The sequence below is a fragment of the Hylaeus volcanicus genome, chromosome 5 (assembly GCF_026283585.1).
Source record: "Hylaeus volcanicus isolate JK05 chromosome 5, UHH_iyHylVolc1.0_haploid, whole genome shotgun sequence".
NCBI classification, from domain to species: Eukaryota; Metazoa; Arthropoda; class Insecta; order Hymenoptera; family Colletidae; genus Hylaeus; species Hylaeus volcanicus.
The window spans coordinates 21007357-21031582 of record NC_071980.1 but is presented as its reverse complement, the minus strand read 5'-3'; the positions used below and the strand labels follow the sequence as shown (position 1 = coordinate 21031582).

At 32.7% G+C, this 24226-nt stretch overlaps 1 protein-coding gene across 2 annotated transcripts in view; it reads right to left on the bottom strand.

Annotated features, from left to right (window-relative positions):
- Positions 1–18112, bottom strand: part of LOC128876609 (patched domain-containing protein 3) — a 59843-nt gene extending 41731 nt beyond the window's left edge. For both annotated transcript variants that reach the window (XM_054123100.1, XM_054123102.1), the window contains exon 1: positions 17854–18112. In XM_054123100.1, the coding sequence (XP_053979075.1) occupies positions 17854–17856 (3 nt within the window). In that variant the 5' untranslated portion in view covers positions 17857–18112. The remainder of the gene's footprint in view (positions 1–17853) is intronic.
- Positions 18113–24226: the final 6114 nt, after the last annotated feature.

Below are 24226 nucleotides of genomic sequence, written 5' to 3'. Positions count from 1 at the left end.
GTGAACGAAAGTGTCTCGAAAGAAACAACGATTATTCATCGTTACGCAAACCTAATGTTCCGTGAAACGCGAATCCGTGACAATTTCCTTATCGGCTTCTTGCAAAATTCATTCCCAGAACCTTTCTCCGCGAGGACCTAACAAAAAACAGGCTCGACTCGATAAATGAAACGAGGAAAATCGATAAAAAGGCCCGTCGATTGCCAAGATTTAACGTAAGCCTTGCTTTTGGGTATCGTTTCACCCTCTAACATTTCAATATCTTAAGAAATTACTATTTCGTCGTTTCAATATCTCAGAAATTATTATTTCATCGCGCAATAAGAAGAAAACATTGTTGGAGTATAAATTGAACTATTTTTCTTCAAACGTACTCATTTTACCAATTTCTTTTTCATCATTTATCGAATGTTGAACGACAAAATTCATACATTCGCAGAGATTAATTAAATTTTACGCGATTATCTTCAATGACTGGAACGATCGCCATTAATTCACTCGTTTGGGCAGCTATTGAGTTGATTCATAAATAACTTCCGTGGTCAGCTAATAACTCGTTTGGTCAGCTATTGAGGTGATTCATAAATAAAGTTTCTATTTAGCGAATTAAAAATTGGTTCGTGCAGAGGATTCCCCGAAAGCATGATTATGTGTTACTTTAGCTATTTACGAATCAATCCAATATTTCGTGACATTAATTCCTCATCGATCTATTGTCTGTACAATTTCTAATAAGTACTAAATTTTGTGTGACTACTTTAAGCATATGATTTTAAACGTAAGATCAAGTATACCGAGTGTTCCGTTTAAAGTAGAATGATTAAATATCTCATGAGAAGATGAAGCTATAAAAAAATGTTTCTATAAAAATTACTGGTGTCAGAGGAAGGAAAGGAGAGAAAGAAGATGCTCTGTTTTCGTTCAATTTACTGGTGAGCTGCGTTAAATCTACTGGCTTCAAATTTCAATCAAGTGCTTTATATGTATAACAATAAATGACGTTGTATTATTAGGTCGATGAATTTGTCTAAACAAATACTATCTTATTATTATATGGATAAAAATATACAAGATTCCATTCAAAAAATTATTTTGTTTTTGAAATCTCTCTCACCATGTCACTTACAACCAAATTATTCACTTCATATAATTTTTGATAGCTTCGTTTCCTCGTGAGATATCAAACCATTCCGCTTTAATTGAAACCCTGTACAAATAAAATTCTAGACAAATAGCAATACTTTTTAGTTTTTAATTGAATTCCTAAAAATCACCTTTAAATTGGATTAATTGAAGAACTCTCATAAAGGTGTTCTCTACTGGCAGTTTTCGCCTTCAGATATAATTTTTGTATATAGAAATCTAAAAATATATAAATGTTAAATCAGTGTTGAAACTATTTTTTCTATATAGCTATGTCAAGTACCACATACATTAAGTCATTGCTTAACCACACTAACTTGTACGAACAAAACTAACGACCCGGTAGAGATTTGAATCGTGACACGTTTTTATGTATCCGATCCTAATCGTGTATAGGTAGCTTAGTTTCAGCTTTGTTTGACGTCACGATAAATCGAGTAACGTGACTGGTATAGTGATCTCGTGGGACAATGGTTCTACGTTGACTGGTTCGAACAATTAACAAACGAGTGGGCCTATAATGATCGATCACCCCCGTTAATTTCACGCTAAAGAGTAACAGGAGACAAGCAAACTATAGTAATCGAGAAAAATTTGGACAAATTTGTATTTAATATATTTTTAAATTTTAGATTTAAAATGCATCATAAAGTTAATGGCCAAAGAAATTAAACCCAACATCTGATAAAGTTTAAATAGAAAATTTTGAAACAGTATACAGTGTACATGTTTAACATTTCAATAGTCATAGTTTGAATTTTCTGGAAAATATCACTGAAAGTAAGTAAGATATTGTACAAATATACATCTTTCATCAAAGTTATTTGAAGATGTAAATTACCGGCTTTAATATTAATATTACAAATGTTAACTATTATAAGCAGCAAATATTTAGTACAATAGTAAAGTATCACTAAAAAAAGAAAGAGTAAAAGAGCGAAAGGGTGAAAGAACAGTAAAAGTATGAAAGTATTCTTTACTTTTCCCTATATTCTTTTTTCGAGATAATTGCCTATCGATGTATCTAGCATGTAATTTTCAATTCTAAGACAAAACAAAAACTTTCGACCTGCGTGCAAAGTCATTTCCAACTCAGAGAGAAAAGTTTTTCGTCATAGAAGTCATATCAACGCAAGATGTTAATTATGCATAAGCATCCACGTTGCAGGTTATTTATTAGTAACGGTTTGAAATAATAGTACAATCGAAATTATTGTCAATCCGCGTAGTCATTCGCGATCGTGCTTCATGTCACGTTTCATTGCTCGCGATTGAGTGTGGAGGGAATGCAAATGCGTGATTGCGAATGAACGATCGCGTACAACAGCGTGAACTGCGCTTGTTGATATTTAAACCGAGCGATGGATAATTCGGAATGCTTCTATCGCCTCGCGCGATTAACGAGCGCCTATTTCTCCATCAAAATGTCTCGTTACTCGCGTATTCCGCCTAGTTTCCTGACTTTGAAATCATTTGAATCGACTACAATGCCTTTAGTGCAACGATACGCATATATCTTGTTCGATAACCTTATTATTTTCCTTGTTAGATTAGCTCAGGGAAAAGGGGAATCCCGTGATCTTTCGAATATCGATACAGATTTAGAATTGATAGAAATAAAGATCGATTGACGTGCACTTTTACCGGTAAGTGTTGGAATAATATTATTTAGTTGATGCAAAAATATATTGTAATATTTAATATATTGCAATATTTTGTAATTACAAATTTTGTATATTACAATATATTGCAAAAATAAATTACACTGTGTATTAAACAAAAGGCTGAGCTCTGTCTCCAAAAATCAATGGATCTTTATCTATGTTCAGACCTGCGTGTATCTTTCACAAAAAAGGATCGTAGCCTTGTTTCTGTTATTTATATCTAGTTAATTTTCACCAGTTCTTCTTGTTTACATTTTTCATTCAAAATTAAATAAAGATCCTTCTTCCTAGTTTTCACAATTAAATAAAATACAAATTAATAGTATTTAGTGAGTGTTTATTCGATCCCATCTTCCATTATTGAGGAGCTATACAAGTCTAGAGACATAAAAATGAGATGATCTTTGGAATTTTTTGTACAAATAACCATACTACGGATTGTTTTCAAACTTTGTGTGTTTATTAATTAAGGCGAAAACTGTAATCTGAATTTTTTTCAAATAAAAATCATGTTCTGTTAGTGAGTTATAGTGTGATCATGAGGGATCGTTAAACAAAAAAATGCTGTCCATGACTGCCATGATATAAACAATTTGTGATTCTTCAAACGAACAAAACTGAAATTATTCTCAATCCACATGGATGTGGTTATAGCCATAAAAAAAATTAAAAAATAACAAAATGGCAGCCTTTTAAATTAAAATTTTGATTTCTACGTCAAAAAGTTACTGTTTTCTTAGCTGTCGATAATCAAATTTTACATGTATCGAAAGTGTCCTAGTCCCGACGAGAGTTACACATCTATTGAACATATTTACCAAGTTGCAAGTCAATTTGTTCATTAGTTATCGTAGCAGTCAATTGGAAAAATGCCTTTTGAGAAAAACGAGTTTAAAGTTTTATATACTACTTGATATTAGAAACTAAACAATTCATCATGCTTAGGGTCAATTATTTCAGTACCATATAATACACCTTTCTCTTTCTCATAAGACTCTTGCAAAGCAACAATTTCATTTCGTTATTATTTTTTGGTTGTTAGCTTTTTCCTTCTTTACTCTTTTCTGTGGATCATGACACAATCACAGAATACTCTTAGAGAAACGAAACTCAGGTGTCTTAAAAAAGCCGTCTTAAAATAAATAAGAGAACAGATTAACTAGAACAAGATATTCCGTCTCATTGTATATAATAAATAATTTTCAATCAAAGAAAATAGACTAGAAAAGAAGTTGCTATAATGCACAAGGACACTCTACAAGATTGATGACGTTCATACGTCCGAAAGTCAGAGGCTATTCTATGGAACATACATACATAAAGTTTTTTTTTTAATTTTCAACAATATTTTAAGCTTCTTACATACCTATTGAAACTAGCCAGAGTGATTAATCATCAATACATCTATAATCTTAAAATCCAAGTACTTCATTCTTGTTCACAAGACAGTAGTATTCTAAAGACTCGGCTGTTAATTACAATTACAAATCGATGAAGAGCAACTAAAGTAAAAAAAGTTCCTATAATTAACAAACGCGTTCTACAAGAATGATCACGGTGCGTACATCCTAAAGCCCTTGGCTATTCTATGCAACGTCCTTACATAAATCTTTCTTTTTATAATGTTTCAAGCTTTGTGCATATACCTATTGAAACTAGTGAAAGTAACGAATTCTTAAGTTCATCCGATAGTGTTCTAAAGATTCGATTGTCCGGTTATATGGCAAATAAACATGCATAAACGATCCGCAGAACACGATCGGGTCGGGCAAGATATACACACAATACGGTATGAAAAAAGAAATTCCTATTTTGTTCGGCCTCGAGCGCACGACAGATAACCGCTACATGTACGCTGTTCGTAAGCTGCAATATTATGCAGTCGCGTGCCCTTTTTTTCCTGTATATCCTCTAGTAACGCGTTGCAAAATCTCGCAGATCAGGTGTGGAAAAATCGGGACAAGGCTGTTTCTGAAAATAACGTGCATAAATTGAATGCGACCATTACGCGGCCGTTGCATTTGTCTAACGAGCGTTTAGACGGAATTTACTGCCTATCGATTGTACGGTTTTGTTCCTTTCTCCTTTGGCTTATCACCGCGCTGCAACTTCTTTACGACGTCACTTCTACTAAACGAAAATGAGAGAAACCAGGTAGAAACGTGAATATAGTCGATACGTTATGCTGAATGTAATTGTTTCGAGAATTGTCCGCTACTTCTAATGATTTTATTAACTCTTTGTAATCTCATTTGTCACGAACGTGGTAATTTAGACCGAATAATTTTTTAGTGGTACTCATTTGATCAATTATTTCTTAAGAGACGTATATATTTTGTTGTAATTTGCATTTGGATGTTTCGGCAATTGTCTACTATTTTTAATAATTTAATTAAATTTTTCAGGTCTTGTTTATTGAAAACATGGTGATCTAGCCGGAATTATTTTTAAGTGGCACGCATTTGATCAATTATTTCCTAAAAGACGTATAGATTTACTAGTATTCGATATTTCAGATAGCTATCTTATATATTAGGTGTAGAAATCAATTCTATGCCTTTATATTTATACATTTACATGTAACTTTAGCTTACGTAGAAATATTTACTCGTCATTTTGTTACGTTAAAATATCAACCTTCTAAATTCTCAACCTAATCTCTATTACAATGAATCTGTATATTGCCTAAGTCTTAACTTGATGAACAATACATCGCATGTATGTTCACAAATTTTGGTAACTATACAATTTTAGTTATTATTCTTCTAACAGATAGCAAGTATACATAGTAATTATAATAATTATAGAAGAATAGCAATAAGCAATATTTTGTGGTTATTTATATAGATGCATTATATGTATGATATATTTCTTATTTACTTTACTATTTCTCTGTTATTGCCAATATGCACATTGTACTTGGATTTCTGATGTATTTAAGAGGCTTGACCTCGTTAATAATAATAGCAATAATCTATGCCGTTGTAACAAATTTTCGAAACACGATTACGATGATTCATGGCACATTTTTGTCTCCATCTCGCATCTAGAACATCCAGGGTCATTATATCGGTCAGATTACATTACGCAATTCATCGCGGAAGCTCATTGCACAATTACGTTTTGCGCGTTCAATTTGCCAGATATATGTAATTCCGCGAATAAACGACGGTAAAAATTAACTCGGACAAGAGATATTACTCTGCAACATTTCTGTGTTTATCATCGCACGTACGCCAGTATAAAATATACTGTTTAGGGTTATTAAGTTATTACTCATTGAAGTGGACACCTCGATAATTACACGGCCTTTCAGTCTCAATATCGAGATTCTATTGTTTAGAAGAACCTTGTTCATTGGACGAGATTAATAAGTGGAGTTATGATGTGATTTGTAAATTCTGAAAATGACTTAAGTAATGAAACCTACAATAGTAAAGCAACGAAAAATAATTTGTGGACCACGTGTTAGATTAAATTTACATCAACGTATACTATTCCTTAATATTTCTTCGTTTCTTGGTGGGAATTCAGAGGAACAAAATATAACTTGAAAGAGAATATTTGACTACCTATACAAAATTCAAACGAAAGTAGATTTATAATTAATGTAGGTATGTTAAAGTAACAGGTGGACATTTGAAAAAAATCACATACTCGTTTTCGAAATAGGGACTAACTCTTTCGCCAGTCCGTCGCCCTGTTGTAACCTCTTAAACAAGATGTAATAATATTGCCACATCGACGACGCTGGAAAATATTAGGAAACTTTATATCAGAGAGTATAGTAATTTAAGTGGAACGTATTCTGACTAACAGCGCGTGGATGCCTGGCCTAAAATAAACCTTACTCCTTAAGAAGCCCTAAACAAGACAAAATAGTGTTTCTATATACTCCGAAAAGAATTATTACCACCGACAATTTTATTTATCATATACATCAAAGCAAGAAAACTGTTTTCATCATTTTAATCAAATTAATTTCACCGATAAAAATTAATTTTGTGTTCATCACCTTATCTATTGGCCTATTTCGTAACGATGTACAACTTAAAAAAGGAATTTCTACATTAATAAATATACAATTTATTAATCTAGGCTTGGATTAATTTCTGAATATTTTTATTTAAGTATATGAAAAACACAATTAATAAGTTCCTGTTGGTAGTTTCAGGAATTAAGAAGCCATACATAAGCTTCCGATAGATAAAGTATTAAACAACATTCGGACAATCAAGACTATCCACTTTTGTGTTTTATAATTTGAAAAAATTCCATGAAACGAGAATATGTTTTCTTTTGTGTGCAATTGCATTTGCATGTATGAATGAGATTTTCCCGATGTTATAAAATAACCGCGAAAACTCGGTCATTTGTTCGAACACAATTCATTTGCGGTTTCCATCGGCAAGGTCCCGTATTTAATTGTTACACGTCGAGTAAATCCTTTGTTACTCGTTAACAAAAGCCTCGGTCAAAGTAACACGAAACGCAGAAATTGCATCGCAGATTTAATTTAATGTCGAGAACTTTAGAAACTTCGTTAAACTACAAAAAACTAACTAACAATAGCGACTTCCTATCCATTTACTTGACTCGCGACCGATCTATAGATCAATTTTAATCCTTAGTGGTTCAAGATTTTCACGCGTTGATTAACTAACGAATCAAATTCTTGTTTACAAACACAAATTACACTGTTAATAGGATTAATTATGAAAAACCTTTATTCATTTTAAATAGTAAAAGTTTTTTATGGAAAAAAGAGATTTTGTGAAACTCGCCACAGCGTTCCTAATCGATCTACGACTGAATTAAGGTAATTGCCTTCGATCTTAAAACAAAATTTGACACTGAATAAACAACTAATTTTATTCAGTAAGTCTGCATCGAATTCACGTTAGTTAGAAGTAGACTATGGATGTTTACGCAAATTCATGTTTTCACAGATACAGAAAAAGAATTTAAACTTAAATGAAAATATATTTTATCTTTTAAATGATGTGACGTGTATTATTACTGATACTGTTGATATTATACAGTCAGTGTAATAAGTATTCGTACAGAAACCAATTCAAAATAAAACTTCATGCATTTATTTTATTAATAAATTTTAGGGGAAGAAATAATTAACCAACATTCCTACATATTTCTACTCCGCAAAGAGAATAAACTATAACTAACTAACTAACTAACTATTCCTACATATTTTTAGAGTAGAATTTGCGTAAATTAAAGTTTTAAATGAACTGTTAATGTTAGCCTCTCATTTCTTTTTTTATTAATTTTATTTTAAATTGATTGCTGTACGAATACTTATTACACTGACTGTATATAGTTTTGCATTTGTATATGTTCTAGTAAATTTCCCCGCACTTCTATTTGCCATAAATGTGGCATTCTATATGGTGTGACGAAAGTCAAATTGCACCATTCAGAATTCAGTCTACACGACATTAAAAATTTGTCAAATAAAAGAGAAATATGGATACTTGGATTCTTTATTGCAGTATTATTCACGTGCACGGCAGTACTTGGACTACAACGTCTAATTTTGATTTTTGGTGCCTCCCCTAATCGAGCCCCTAGGCTGAATGTTGCTTCCGTTTGTAGTGTAGTGCGCCACTGCGTAACATGTTATGCAATAAAACAGTACTAAGCAATTGATCGTTAGAAAGTGTCCTAGATAACGTTTGTTTACTAACATCCATACAAGATGTTAAATGTCATACCTGTTAGGTATACCGAAATTGAGTTTACCTTGAGCCTATTAATCTGTAACATTGAATTTAAAATAGCTCCTTTGAAGAATAACTTAATATCTTTTCACAGGGAATAGCCACTTGCATGGACTAATACATTAATAATTTAACACTAACCCTGTCAACATTTCATTTGCACCACTTTCTACCGTGATCGATCCTTCAATTAAATGCAAAAATATTTCACGTGGTACTAAATTAAATAACACAGAGATCAATCATCGTTTATCCAATATTCAAGTATTCGAAATATCAACAACAAATAGGTGAATAGTAGAATTTTATTTAATGAATTGTAACTTTAAATTCGTTTATTTATAAAATGTAGTAAACAATATCAAATAATTTGTTTCTTCTAACATAGTATCTTGCTTAGGCTGATCCAAGTAAAAATAAAAGCAAGAGTTAATATGAAAAATAGAATGATAGAATGGATTTAACTATCTCAATCCATTTACTACACATGATTAATATATGGTTGTAAATCGGAATGCACGCTCCATGCTTTGATTTTTAGAGACATTATCCTAAAAATACTATGGTAAAAGAAAAACGAATTACTTTCCACTTTTTATAACTTCTTTTCTTTCTGTATTATTTATTCTGTTTAAAGAGTATGTTTACGAGCGCTTGCTCCATCTCAGAAATGCACACTCATAAAATTAGCTGATAGTATATATTTCGAAGAAAACCAGTATAACCGATCGATTGTATCAGAAAACGATTGTAACATTGAGTAGAACAGGTGTTACGCGCGTCGATATGCATTGCGCAACTATCAATGGGCATCGTATTTAAATGAGAGAAATTGAGAGAAAGAAAGTCGTTATTCCTCTCCGCGCGAGTACGTCATCTCCTTTTCCTTCACCGTAGCACCAGCATCGCGGACCAGTCCTCCGTAACCGATAAATTAAACTCGAATATCTCTTCCGGTTTGAAAGCACGATACCTCGCACGCTGTCTTTTGAACGCTCGCGGGGAAAAGTCACGTTTACTTTTACATCCTCAGCGATTCGCTGGAACTGAGACTGGCTTCGTGTATCTCTATTTGTATCGTCCACGTTTTATAGTGTGCTATTTTAAGAGACATGGTTAACTTTATTAATATATAATAATTCATTCTATGTCCCTATTTATATTGACACGTTGTATAGTGTGATGTTTTAAGAAACATGCTCTACTTTATTAATATATAATAATGGAATTGAATTTCTCTATTTACATTGTTTACGTTTTATAATGTGATATTTGACGAAACACGTTTTACTTTATTAATATATATGTATGTATTCAATTGTAGAATAGATTTTATTTAGTCTACTCTTTGAACCTATTGTGAATATAGGTTCAGTTTAAAAAAATACATAATTACAGTGAATAGTAGCATATTTTTATTTAGGTTCCTTTAAAAAAATTGTATGCCATTTGGTTCATGATTTAAGTAATTTAGATGCTTTTTGAAATCATTAATATAATAGGGACGCCTTTTTTAGCTTGAAAAGAGTATCAACTTTAGAGAATCGTTTTTGACAATCCTACAGGTGGTTCAGGACATTTTATTAGCAAAATACGTCTGGCACCATAATCTCAACTATTGCATTGGTCGATTTATATGCTAAATTAAATAATAAATGACCTATTAGAACTCTGTATAACGACATACTTGCAACATTTATTCAATTGAACAACAACTAAGACAAGCTATCATTTGCTTAACGCGAAACGTGATTTAATGAATCATTCAGATAATTATTTTTATTGGACATAAAATCGTTTATCTTTTGTTCCTCATTAAAAATTGTCATTTAGATAAGAATTTTGCCCAATCTCTGCATTGCAAGTAAACGATCCCTAGTCTCGTTGAAAATAACTAATCCTCGAAGAAATCAACACAATATATGCGTTGGTAAATAACGTAAACAATTTGATCGTTGTTGAGAGTAAGTATTTTACATAATAACACGTTCACCACGAACTGACGACGATAAGAACGAAATTATTCACACTTCATTGCGCGCTGCTAAGCACTCCAACACAATAAACTTTCTTTCGAATGCATAAACGAGGGAAATGCAGCAGTCAGCTGTGACTTCGAGTTAAACTCTAGTATATGAACATCTCGCGTTTTCAGCGCGTAACGAAAATCGAGTTAAATTTAAAAGAATCCTAGACAATTTAGAGTGACAGTGAAATCTCCATTATTTTTATCGATAGAAAGACGAGACTGCTAAGAATTGTTTTGAACGGGGAGTTTTGAATAATGGAATATTTGATTCATTGAATATTAAATATTAATTCGTTCATTTAAAATTACTCTTTGCAAAGCTATCTTACGTCTACTCCTTCAAATATTACAATTTAAGGTGGTACATTTTTATTTTGTTTATGTTTCCAAATCTCATATGGCATCACTAAATCATACGAAGCAAAATGTTTACTTTAGATTTCTTTTTCACGAAAGTACTCTTCATTATTTTGCCTCAAATATTGCAATTTAAGGGCGTGCTCTTTTATTTTTGATCAGAAAAAAGATTTTTTTTTTCAAATTTCATAGAGCAGCACCCGAACATTGTCAAGGAAAATGATTACTTAAGATTTTTTCTTCGCAACAGCATCAGTTATCTTGAATTGTACTTTTATTCTATTCGAAACATAGTATTTATTTTAGAGATTTTAAGATTATTGTACTTCATTGATTCATCTTTTTGACACTGTACCCTGTTACCTACAAGATTCAAATATTTCCTAATGTCGCTGAAAGTTAACAAGAATATGTATGTTGTACTTCTTCTATCCGTACATACTTCTTTGCGAAAATAGTAAAATACACGTTTCAACGCGTTTTAACTCTTAAAAAACCTACAAGATTACATGAAAATTGAAAAGGAAGATGGCATCTCGCGAATGCTCTTTGTTTGTATCAATAAATTAAATTTATGATTCGATATTATTGTTAATTGAACTCAATGAAGTACAATAATTTAAAAATTTCTGAAATAAAAACTATATTTCGAATAGAATAAAAATACAATTCAAGGTAACTGATGCTGTTGCGAAGAAAAAATCTGAAGTAATCATTTTCCTTGGCAATGTTCGGGTGCTTTATGAAATTTGAAGAAAAATCTTTTTTCTGATCAATAATAAAAGAGCACGCCTTTAAAGTGTAAGATTTGAGGCAAAATAATGAAGAGTACTTTCGTGAAAAAGAAATCTAAAGTAAACATTTTGCTTCGTATGATTTAGTGATGCCATATGAGATTTGGAAACATGAACAAAATAAAAATGTACCACCTTAAATTGTAATATTTGAGGGAATAGACGTAAGATAGCTTTGCAAAGAATAAACCTAAAGTAAACAATATGATTGGCAATGTTCAGTCGTGCTCCATGAGATTTGAAAACAAAAACTTTCTTTCGTCCAAAATAAAAGGTTACACCCTCGCAACCTGAATTATAGTCGACGTAGTTCACTTGCCAGTCTTGACAACTATTGCTGCGCTATTTTCGCATTAAAAAACGTTAAACCGAGAGTCGCAGCGTCCCCTCGACGTTAATTCGCCGGTAACGAGTAACTCGTAATTCCCCTCTGCACCGAGGTCAACAGTTTGTTATGGGGACGATCATGCTCAAAGGGGTATAAACACCAGCGGTTGATTGACCGGTCGCTGCGATGCACATTGGCACGGCTTACCTTTACGACGCAAGAACAATCGACTGTATTAAAAGTAATGGCGACGATAATACCTTCGGACATCGGGTTGCATAGCAAACCCTGGTTTGCAATTTCCATTCAACGATCGATGACAATTGAGAAATTTCATTCTACCATCTCGGAAACTTGTCTTCTTTCCTTCACTAGGTTAACCCTTTACACTCGAGAGGTGACACTCAGAGGCTCCTTTATGACGTATACAAGGAATAAGAAAGAATATTTCGAAATTCAACCCCTAAGAGGATAAAAAGGCGTTGCAACATTTATATGAAGAATATTTTACTTCTGGTCGGATTTGCTTGAAACTTGGTCTTAATGCTCTTTGATATAATTAATCAAACACCTATTTTGACATTCTAAACAATTCAACCCCTGAAGGGATGAACAGGGGTTGCAATTCCTTTCAATTTCCTTTATAATTGATTTCCTGTTCCTTTATTATAAAGACAATTTAGTTAGGAAATTTATTAGTCCAAAATATTGGGTACATTCTAAGTATAGAATAAGAATAGTATTCCACGCGGGTGAAATCGCAGGACACAGCTAGTCTGTATGTACATAAAATCGAAATAGATAGAAGTAGTGTTAACCCTTTGCGCTGGAGAGGTCACTCTAAGTCACCATTAGGTTTTACGCAGCAAATCTACAATACGTAATGTTTCTTTAAGCTTAATTTCTTTGGAGCTCGAAGTGTCAATAAAATGATTATCGGCGAGGTAAAAGTGACATTCTCAAATCTAGATAGCTTAGAATTCATAGCAATAGAATGCTAAGAAACATATCGAGTTGGTGATAGAAACCAGAAAAAAAGACCTCGAGTGCAAAGGGTTAAATCCCTGATAATGTTATATTATCTTGCTACTCAACTCGAACGAGTCTTTTTCGTAGATTTGTAATTGAAGCAATGACCATGATTTGTTAGTTACATTTGTTTTAAATTTCAAGTTTCTAGTGAACCTCGTGTGGTTTTGTATCCTTTTGATACTCCTGATGAAATAGTAGAAAAATCTGTGAGAATGTGCGCGAATGCAAAATATATAAAATATCAACAATAAGCTACATATTATTCCGTTCAGAATATAAAACATACTTTAATTATGTTTCAATTCTCTTTCTGTAGCTGTAAGACTATGAACTTGCCTAAACATCCGCAGTCTACTTACAGTATACACATTGCATATCCACTATTAGCTAACCATAAATTTCATATTTTGATTAGCCAATCAAAAGCATACAAATATTTACATAATTTTATGGAAATATTAGATTTGTTTTGTACTAGGACGTTACTAACAATAAATACCTAACAATAAATAGATTAGAGTACAGTTGACTTTAGGAGTGCAAGGAATTACACTCCAGTATAGCAAGAAAAAGCTCAAGTGAAACGGTCCTTAACTGCCGAGACTAGAATTAAACTGGCCTTCGAGTATCCATCCTCGATAAATTGTGTAAAGAAAGGAGAATTAGTTATTACTAGACTACAGATATCTATCCATTTATGACAAGTGTAAATATATATACAAAAATGTACAAATATATGTACAAATGAATAAACATATAAAATATAAAATACGCGTTAAAACATTTAAAATATAAAACATATTTTAATGTAACTTTCTATTTGTCATCTGCATATAAAAATATGAATTTGCATAGACATTCGCAGTATAGTTATTACGATCATCATGTCCATCGATTGGGTAACATAGAGAAAAGGATAACACTGTTCCTGGTTTTACATAACGACGTCGTAACTCCATAATTATGCATGATAACAAAACAGTTCAATCGAGTGGTGTACAGTTTGATAAGAGCTAATCTTTCGTTAAACAAAAATTGAAAGGGCTCTCTTTTCCTTGCTGACAGCCACTTCAAAAAATGTTGTATGCTAAAAGATTAGCCCCCTCCCTTTCTGCCACTTGATTGTAGCAAAAATGAAGTCGATGTCTTCATTATCTTCTAAGAAAACAGTTCCTAACACTTTATACGAAATACCCCGTATAGAACGCTTCAACTTTTCGACGGACGCAGGTTAAATAGATTTTTGTTTGGTCTAATTGAGTAGAACACAAAGCAAAGCAATTTTTATACGTTACTCGATTTTAATATCCAAATATTCTGTCTCACTTTAATGTGGTATATGTTTTACTTCTAAAAAGTACTACGATCGTAGGTAATAATAATTTTGATATAAAAGCAAACGTGCACATACGTGTCAATATCCCTCAACAAGTTCAAAATCCTTAGCATGAGAATTTAAATAATTTATGACACGTTTTGGACGCAGGAAAAACAAAAGAAAATATGTATACACTTGCAGAGAGGTGGAAATGTGTGAAGGAAAATTATCGAAGTAAAGTGGTCACTAATTCCAACCACTGTACTTGGATGGGCAATTGATTCGGTGGTCACACAAGTTAGCCACTGTACTGCACGGTTAACGCGACTGGACACTCAAGTTACGCACGCGTTCCCCGTAACCTGGCGAAACTAACCTGATAAGCGATCTACGGGAAATCGAAAGTTAATAAACCGACCATGCTGCGTAAACAGACTGTAGAGCGGCAACAGTTACGCTGAATGCTCGTATTAACATCGAATTAAAGTGATTACGTTAGCGACTTGCCTGAAACCCCCTCAGATTTTAAATAAACTATTTTAAAAATGAAGGATTGCATTTCGAGCAACGTGAACTCTCGGCAAAATAACAATAAGTTCAGAAACTCCGAAGCAATGCTGCACATCTAACGAAGTATTACGAGAGAGAACTAAGCACTTTTGAAATTATATTATTTCCGATATTATGTCAAATGACATAATATTTTGTTTTATAATTATTTGAGATACTTGTTTGAAGTAATCGCGAACTTGTTTTTCAAAATTAAAGTGACTACGTTTGCAACTTGCCTGAAACCTCCTCAGATTTTAAATAAACTATTTTAAAAATGAAGGATTGCATTTCGAGCAACGTGAACTCTCGGCAAACTAACAATAAGTTCAGAAACTCCGAAGCAATGCTGCACATCTAACGAAGTATTACGAGACCAAACCTAAGTACAGTGGGTGTTGAATGTACTCGTACATCGATCAATTTTCCAAAAAACTTTTGTGCGAAATTGTAGTTTATTAACTCCTTTTTTTATAATCAATGATATTCTACATATTCTCGGAAATCTCTAGAATATAGCTCAAACAACAATTACTAGTTTATATAATTTGCGAAATTAACAAGAAAATACGAAAAATTGGTAGAAATATAGAAGCAATAAGTATTCGCACGGTTCTTATGACGAACAATTTACAGTAAAATTTGTAACATAAGGACATCAGTTTATTGCTTCGTGGGAATTAGAAAATATTAAATTGCCAGTAAAAAAGACTTAAAAAATGCTCTAATAAAGGAATGATAGAAGATCCCACACCGAGTAACATCGACATTTAATATAGTTAATTTAATGCCTAGAAGAGTTGCAGTAATTATAAAATCAAAAGGAAATCCCACGCAGTATTAATTATTTATAAATTAATGTAAATTTCGTTTTTTTTTAAATGAAATTTTAAAAATTTAACACTTGTACGAATACTTATTGCTTCTGTATTTCTATCGATTTATTGTTTTTTCTTGTTGATTTCTCACTTATACAAAATACCTAATCTTTTCGTACGGTATCTATTCTAGAGATTTCCAAGAATGTATAAAATATCATTGTTTATAAGAAAAAAGAGAATAAATTACAATTTCACATAGTTTCTTTGGAAATTGATCGGTGTACGAATACTTTCTACACCCACTGTACTTTTAAAATTACATTATTTCCGATATTATGTCAAAAGACATAATATTTTGTTTAATAATTATTTGAGATAATTGTTTGAAATAATCGTGAACTTGTTTTTCGAAATTATATCGAATGGAGTCATGAGTACACAACAATTTCGAATTTGAAAGCAATGAAGATGAAATAGTAAACAAGTTCACGATTTTTAGATTGTTACCCAAACTCAATTTTTGCGAGATAACGTCTTTGTTAAATAATTATTCGTTTATAAGAGACGTTTCTCTAAAGAGAGTTTTTCTACTCTCCCATCGTCAGCAGCGATAGAATGATTATTTGCTGTTATAATATTAAATGGACTTATTGTTAGACAACAATCTTTTAGGGATGAACTTTTTGAAGAAAAAGTTTTGATCGAAGCATGTTGTTATAAATATTTCTTAAAATATTAACTATACAAAATTAACTATAATAAAATCGAACGTCATTAATAGACTGCGGATCTTTATGGATTTATAGGAAATTTGAATGTGCAAGAAACTACAAAATGCAAACAATATGCAAGAATATAAAAAAGATTGAAATGTAAAGTTCATGTTACAATATTTGCAGAATAAAATAAATTCCTATTTAGGTTCAATTTTTGTAACCATGTTCGCGAAGATTTTACTTTGGATAAAGATCCGCAGTATAGTCATTAACTATCGATAGAAACAATGTATGCAACCCAAGTCTATATAAAATATAACTGTAGATTTCTTAGCGAATAATTTGTATGAAATAGTATTGCGTAGTGAATACTGATGCTAGAATTGCTTATTATAGTTTAATAACAGGAAGAACGTACATCATAAAGTAAACAAAGCATCGTTATTTACGACGTAATATTGTTTCATACAAACTGGTCACTGGTAAATCCACTGTTGCACTTTTGATCAATAATTGCTGCAATCTATTATTCAGTGTACCCTCGTTAATGTAAGCTTTTGTTTGAAAATTAAAAATCATGGCATAACATATCAATTTTGTAGGAAAATTGATATTTATATTTAAATGGCTATGATCCTGATTTATATAGTTCTGTAACTATGAAGATGATCTCTAATCGTTGGATTGATTGTAGTAAACTCCTGTATAACGCGAATTCCTGCAACGCGCTAAGGATACTTGCGACTACTATTTTAAGAAGGAAGTAGATGGATCAAACTGATCGGCTTGTTAGTAGTTTTAGAGCGAAATTTGAATGATATAAAATATATTTGTTACGTATCTTAATAACATTTTTTGTTTAATCAATAATATACATAGTCAGTTCTATAAGTATTCGTACCCGCTATGTCTATTGAAGAAATTTGTCTAAATTAAATAATAGATTTCACATTACCAAATAAACATTCCATTATAAATATGAACATGCATGAATATATATTTATAATTAAAAATTTGTTTGAAAACATCAAAGCTGTCATTCAATTTAAAAAAATTTCTTCAATAAACGTAAAGGGTACGAATACCTGTGGGACTGACTATGTGTATGTCACTTACTTATAAAATACTGTTCCATTCAATAAAACACAAAAAGTGAAAGATGCCACGGCAATAACTTTAGATTATACACATTAAGCGAAAGAAAGTTTCGCAAACACCCCCATATCTTAAATCTCGAATTCCTATACAACGCGTAACGAGTTAATCATATCGTACAGGTGTCTACTGTATCAGAATACTCCAAACACTCGAATTCGAGTTTTCAGCAGCGTGCACTTATCACAAAAGAAAAACTATTCACTGACCATGATCGTATCGCGCGAGGATTTCTCTTTCTCGAAATCGATGAGACTAACTGCTCGTATACTGGTACTGGAACGTTTACTGGCTCCTATCAATGGTTACTACTCCTTGGCAAACACTATTCCTCGATGAACACCGAACAATCTTGCGCGCGTTTCCGTCGAGTGGTTTCACCTGCACGTTTCCGGGCACCGGCGTGTCATTGTCGACGATGTAAAGTCGAGCACGAGAAAGAGAATGCCCGCTCGAACGCTTCCTCGAGAAATGCTGAATTCGAACTGGTTGCCGCGCGGTTCGGAGCTCCCGCTACCAGCCAGGAGCACGCGCCGATCGGTGCCCCTCGTCCTTTCTCGTACCATCTCGGCGATTCTCGGTTCGATTTCCACCGGGGCACCTCTTCGTCCGCGAATCGCGATTTTTCTTTCGTTCTGCTCGATCGCCAATTTCATGTTCACCCTTGTTTCCTGACACGTTCACTTGTCATACCAGTCGATCGCTACGAATATTGACAACCATCAAATGATGGTTTTCAAGCTTTATTGTAGTTTCTTAGAGACAGTAGTATAGTTTATATAGTTTGTTGTATCACTGCGATTGCTGGAAATTGACAATTTGTTTTTTTTTAATACTAAATTTACTACTAACGATCAAATGATGGTTTTCAAGCTTTATTGTAGTTTCTTAGAGACAGTAGTATAGTTTATATAGTTTGTTGTATCACTGCGATTGGTAGAAATTGACAATTTGTTTTAATACTAAATTTACCACTAACGATCAAATGATGGATTTCGAATATTGTTGTAGTTTCTTAAAGACAGTATTAATGTTTCTATAGTTTGTTGCATCACACTTTATTGTATACTTTCTTACACATAATTAGAGTAGAGCCTCCTGTATCGAAAGCCCCATTATCCAAATACCTTAGTAACTGATTATTGTATTATCTGAACATTCTAATTTCCGAACATCGAACAAAAGTGTTTAAAACAAAATTCGATTAAGCACTCTATGGCCCCTAATTCGTTCAGGTTTATGCTTTTAAGATGGGTGGATTTTCACTACGTTGACAGAATTTATATGCCATCCAGCATACAAAAGATTGTAATCGTCAAATAGTAAAAGCTTTTTGAGGAGTAATGTAATATATAAAATGTATATATTACTAATATGTAATAGTAATATATTAATTACTTATTTCATAAAATTCCAATCTACGGTATTAACATCATAAAATAGTTTTGTTATTTAATACTTTAACTAGTTATTCTATTAAAAGAACACATTTATACTAAACAAAGTATGAAATAAATAGACTGAATTAAAATTATAACTTAAAGAATTGGATGAGTTTCAGTTATTGTAATGAATAAAAAAAAAACTGTGGTCAATAGAATGAGCGGTTATACTTTTTAAAATAAATATAAATTATTACATCCTTTGAAACCAATTCTTACAGAAGCAGCAAAAAATAAATACAAAATAATTAAACCCTATTCTTACCACAAACAAGAATATATTTAAATACACAGTTTTTTCTAAACTAATGTATTAATAAATAGTTAATAACTAGTTAAACTATCAAGTAATAAAACTATTCTATAATTTAACTACCATAGTTTGGTATTTTATGAAATAACTTTTTATTTAACTAGTAACATATCCAAATATAATATTTTGCCATTAGATATTATGCGACTATTCGAGAGACGACCGAGAAAAATTACAATATGAGAGACGTCTGTGTAACTCAAGCCTAAGTTACACGTGTGGATATTTATTACTTTACAGTTCTATCCAGTTTTATGGCTCGTAAATCAATCGAATGGACAAATGGTGGAGCGTGCTGCGTAAAATTAGCCATTATGATGAAATAGCTATTAGAGAAGACGTTATTATCGAAAAATATCTTATCCACAGATGAATGATCGCGGGATTACATTAGAAAGGATCCAATTCACGAATCTCCCAGCGGACGGACGAATGTAACGCGTAGCATCCACGCTAGACGGAAGTAATGAGCGTAACTACGCTTATCTAGTTTGATACTTCCTTCCCAGCTTGCACGCATTTAGACAAGAGTGCATCCAGACTTTGTATAAAAACGATCAGTTAGTTGCGTCTTCGTAGGCTGTTGCATTAATACGTTTTGTCTTAACGGTATCAATTTCGATGCAAATTTGTCTGACATAATTCATATTGTTATTACAATATCAACCGTGTGTTCTCATTTTAAGGAATATTCTCTAATTTTTATTTGGTCAGTCTCTTAATGGAAGCTCTCAAAACTTTATTGTAATCTAATTGCCTATCCACAGTTATAATTTATTGAAAAAAAAGTTAACACTATACTTCCAATATCCGTAAAATAAACAACTTTTTAAGTTTTGAAAAATCCTTTCAAGTACACTCAAATGTCGCTGGAGATTACAGTATATTTAAAGGGTATGCTCGAATAAAGAAGTCCAAAGTTCACTAAACCAAATTCGATAGCTTATCGAGAAAAAGAAGAATACGAACCAAGGCTCGAGTTTGTAACTCGTCCTAGAGGGTAATGGGCAAAAATTAAAAATCACACTTCTGTTCGATTTCTCCAGTAATATTATATGACAAATTTTGAAAAATGTCAGAGACATTTTGGATAAGAAGACATATATAACGGAATTTTTTAAAATTTTTTAATTAATTTACACCTATAGATAAATAATACTATTAATTCCTTATTAAACATTTGAAAGATAAGAATATTTAAATAAACTGCACCAGTGACCATGTTAGAATAGAAGAGACAAAAATGAAATTTATGTTAAATTTATGTTAAATTTACTAGCATGATTTCGAAAGATTACTATTCCTTTGTATGATTCTAGACAAAAATACAAAATTTCAGGTTTTCTCTATGTGTAAAAGTACTTTTTTTTCTTACTCGGTAGGTAACATCTTAATTAATAATAAACACGACTGTGTGTCCCTAAAGTCTGGATTAATTTCTTCTTTCGACAAAACCATATTTAATATATGTATATTATACGTAAAATCCAAACTTTAGGGACACTCTGTGGATTTGTATGTGTGAACAGAAACGCTACTGAAAACCAAATAGCTCCAATAAATGTCGTTATCTTCGGTATCGTTAAATATAAATGCTCTCTTGATGAACAGGCTCTATTTCCAGTAAAAATAAAGTGGCGAACAGATGTTTAATTTTCAAATTACACTTAGGAAATGAATAAATAAAGATCCAAAGTTTTAGGCATTTTTCTACATAAAATAAGTTTTCACTTGTCCAAAAAAACAAATATATGTATTACGATTAAACAAATATGATGTAGAAAGTATCATTTGAAAACTAGTATTGTTTCTCACATTATACGTATCCCGTATACACGCATCTTTGTACCCCACGTTCAAAAACCGTGACCCGTAAGCCTGACCCATTAATGCGTAAAATTGATTAGTTCAACATCGAACGATAAGCGAGGTCATGGAAACAAAAGCTTGACTCCATAATCTAGCTTTACATACGATAAGATAACATGTTATGAGAAATCCAAGTTTCTCGATTGACCTCTGCATTGCGCCATGTCAATACGACTTCCGAGTATCGTGATCCTATTATCGAATGTGACATTTCTCCGCGGGTATTTTTGTTTACATCTTTTATTTATACACCATCACACCTATAACTTTTTCGAAGAAGGACGAATGTAATTGACGGTTGCTCTATACAGATGTGTCGAATTACTACTGTAAGATATGTCTGCACTCATTCATATCATATCAAAATATAGTTGTCGTAAAATACTTGATATTCATAAGATCAGATAGTGGTCTTTACAACAGAAGAGTATATGATTTCCGCAACGTCCCTTGTGGGATTATCGTGACAGATGGGATCGAATTATGAATAAAAAATCATCTGTGAGATGTACTGCAATAGAAATGGAAGACAGTCATTCATTCATTTATTTAAAGTGCGAAAATTATTATACAGAGTTATTGCACTACTGCTTACTTATTACTAGCTTATTTCCATTCTTCTTATCATCGTCTTACATGATTCCTGCATTATTTTAATATTGTTTGCAGTATCTCTTACTTCTCCCTTACTGGTCCCCCTCTAGCTCGGGTACCTCGGGGTTGCTAAGCCCGTACTGTAGCTACACACACTGCTACAGCCCCTGAGGACTGGAAGATAGTCAAACTTTGGAACAACTTGTAGCCGCCGAATACCCTGAGTATGTCCTATGTGCATTGCTAACCCTACGTCCTAATTGACTGTCGCACGACAAAATCGCGCAACAGTCAATTAAGACACGGCCTAAGGGTGAGTACTTCAATAGAAACCAAATTCAAGTAAATTATCTATCCAACTGTTTGGAAACCTCGTCAATGAATTCAAATATGATCGCTCCGCTTCAATAAATATGAATTTATCACCAAATAGCTGTTTACTTGCGTCCACCTCGAAAAAATCACAAATATGGCGGTGCAGTGAAATTAATGGCCGATAGTGTACACGGAATCAATTCCACAATGTCAAATTTCCTTGTACGTGAATAACTTCGATAAACAGAATCTCTCGGCCATGAATGCTATTTTTGCACGATATTTTCGTTTGCATCATGGTCAAGTTTCCTTGTCCATGAATTACTTTAACAATCCGAATCTCTGGACCATGAGTGCTATCATACTTTGAAAAGGATAATGGATAACTCCAACAGCCTCTTCACAAGGAGATACGGCAGAACCTCGATTACTGCAGACAGTCGCGGCTGAAAACTCCTAACAATAATATAATCGTTAAGTTTGGATATAAGTAAGTATTAGGTTGAACCAGAAAGTTCGTGCCAATTTCTAAGAAACATTCAAAAACACGTTTGAATTTTAATATATATTCATTGAATTACATAGGTGCCATTTTGTTCCACAACCTTTCCACCTTTTAAGGGATGTATGCATGTTATTTGTTTTCAACCACTTCGATATATTCAGACCTGTAACACCTACCAAAAATCGACATGAACTTTCCGGACAACCCAATATTTATTTGACATTGCCATTAATTTTCCTTTGCCAAAGTTAGCCCTTCCACTGGATTCAGTTTTTATTAGGCGGACACCACGTGCGAGCTCACCCAGATCTAAACGATTCTTTACGAGCAATCGCAGATACTAACAATAATCGAGGGTTCTAGAATAATCAACGTAACCAATCCAATGTGTAACAACACAGCACTACAGAAGGGTACCGTCGCTATTACCCTATTGCGATCATGTGAAGAGAGAGAAGGTAGGAGAGAGAGGGAGAAAACGAAGGGAGGGCACGTTTCATCCTGGGTTTAGTGGTGGACTCATTGATAAGACCCTACCTAGCAGACCCTGACTTAGACACAGTGATATTCAGAGGTTTCTTTTGTGTTGATATTCCTAATTAATTGTGAAGTACATTGGAATTCTAAAAAAATCCTTAAAAAATCCTTAAAAAATGGTTTTATTATTATTCTCTTTCTTATTGTACATATAACTTGGAATTCTGTTTTTACAATCTACATTTAGAGATGAAGGTTAATATCTTGAATTATGAATGGAGGGAAGTGTTAGTTTAGAAGTAAACCTTTCGAACATCTCGTATGCATGGCATGATGAAAGTGTTGGTGGGTTATGGAAGTAATTTCGTTGTTTTGCGAAGAGTTTTAGCTCGTTGAGCTTAGAATTTCTCAAGTTGACAATGAGTATATTAGGGTAGCTATATTCATAAGAATTTTGCAAGAGGTTGTTTATGTATTCAGTGATGTACTTTTTATATCGAATTTTTGGTGAAAGAAGGAGATGAAGAAATGGCAAGGTTTTTTAAGGGTGATTATTAGAAATTTAGTTTTGACTCTTTAGATTATAGAAATGTTGATTTTGACGATAGCGCGCCAGAGATTTTGTGCACACAGATGTTTCTGACACATTCTGAAACTGAAAGAGTTTGAGTGACAAAGGAAATCTATTTCCTCCGGTAAGAAAAAATAGAGAAAGCGTAAATAAAGCTCAAAGTACCCATGTACCTTCCCTGGTTCTGTCCTGAGAAATGTTGTATGATTTCCAGATGAATTTCTTTATCAAACCAAGTACCAAGGTATTTTTGACTCTGATATATTCCACTCTGTGGCTTCTATTGTTGTCTAACTTATTTCGAGATGGTTTCTATGTTGAGCTTTCCAATGAAGGGTGGCTTTGAGGCTTCAATTTTACTGGTGGTTTATTTGAGTATCCAGAAATAATACAAAATTTGCAATGTATATAATAAAGGTGGTTTTGAATGTAGATGCGATTAATTTTTGGTCTACCTTCCAAAAAGATACATAAATGGCTGTGTCATCAACGAATA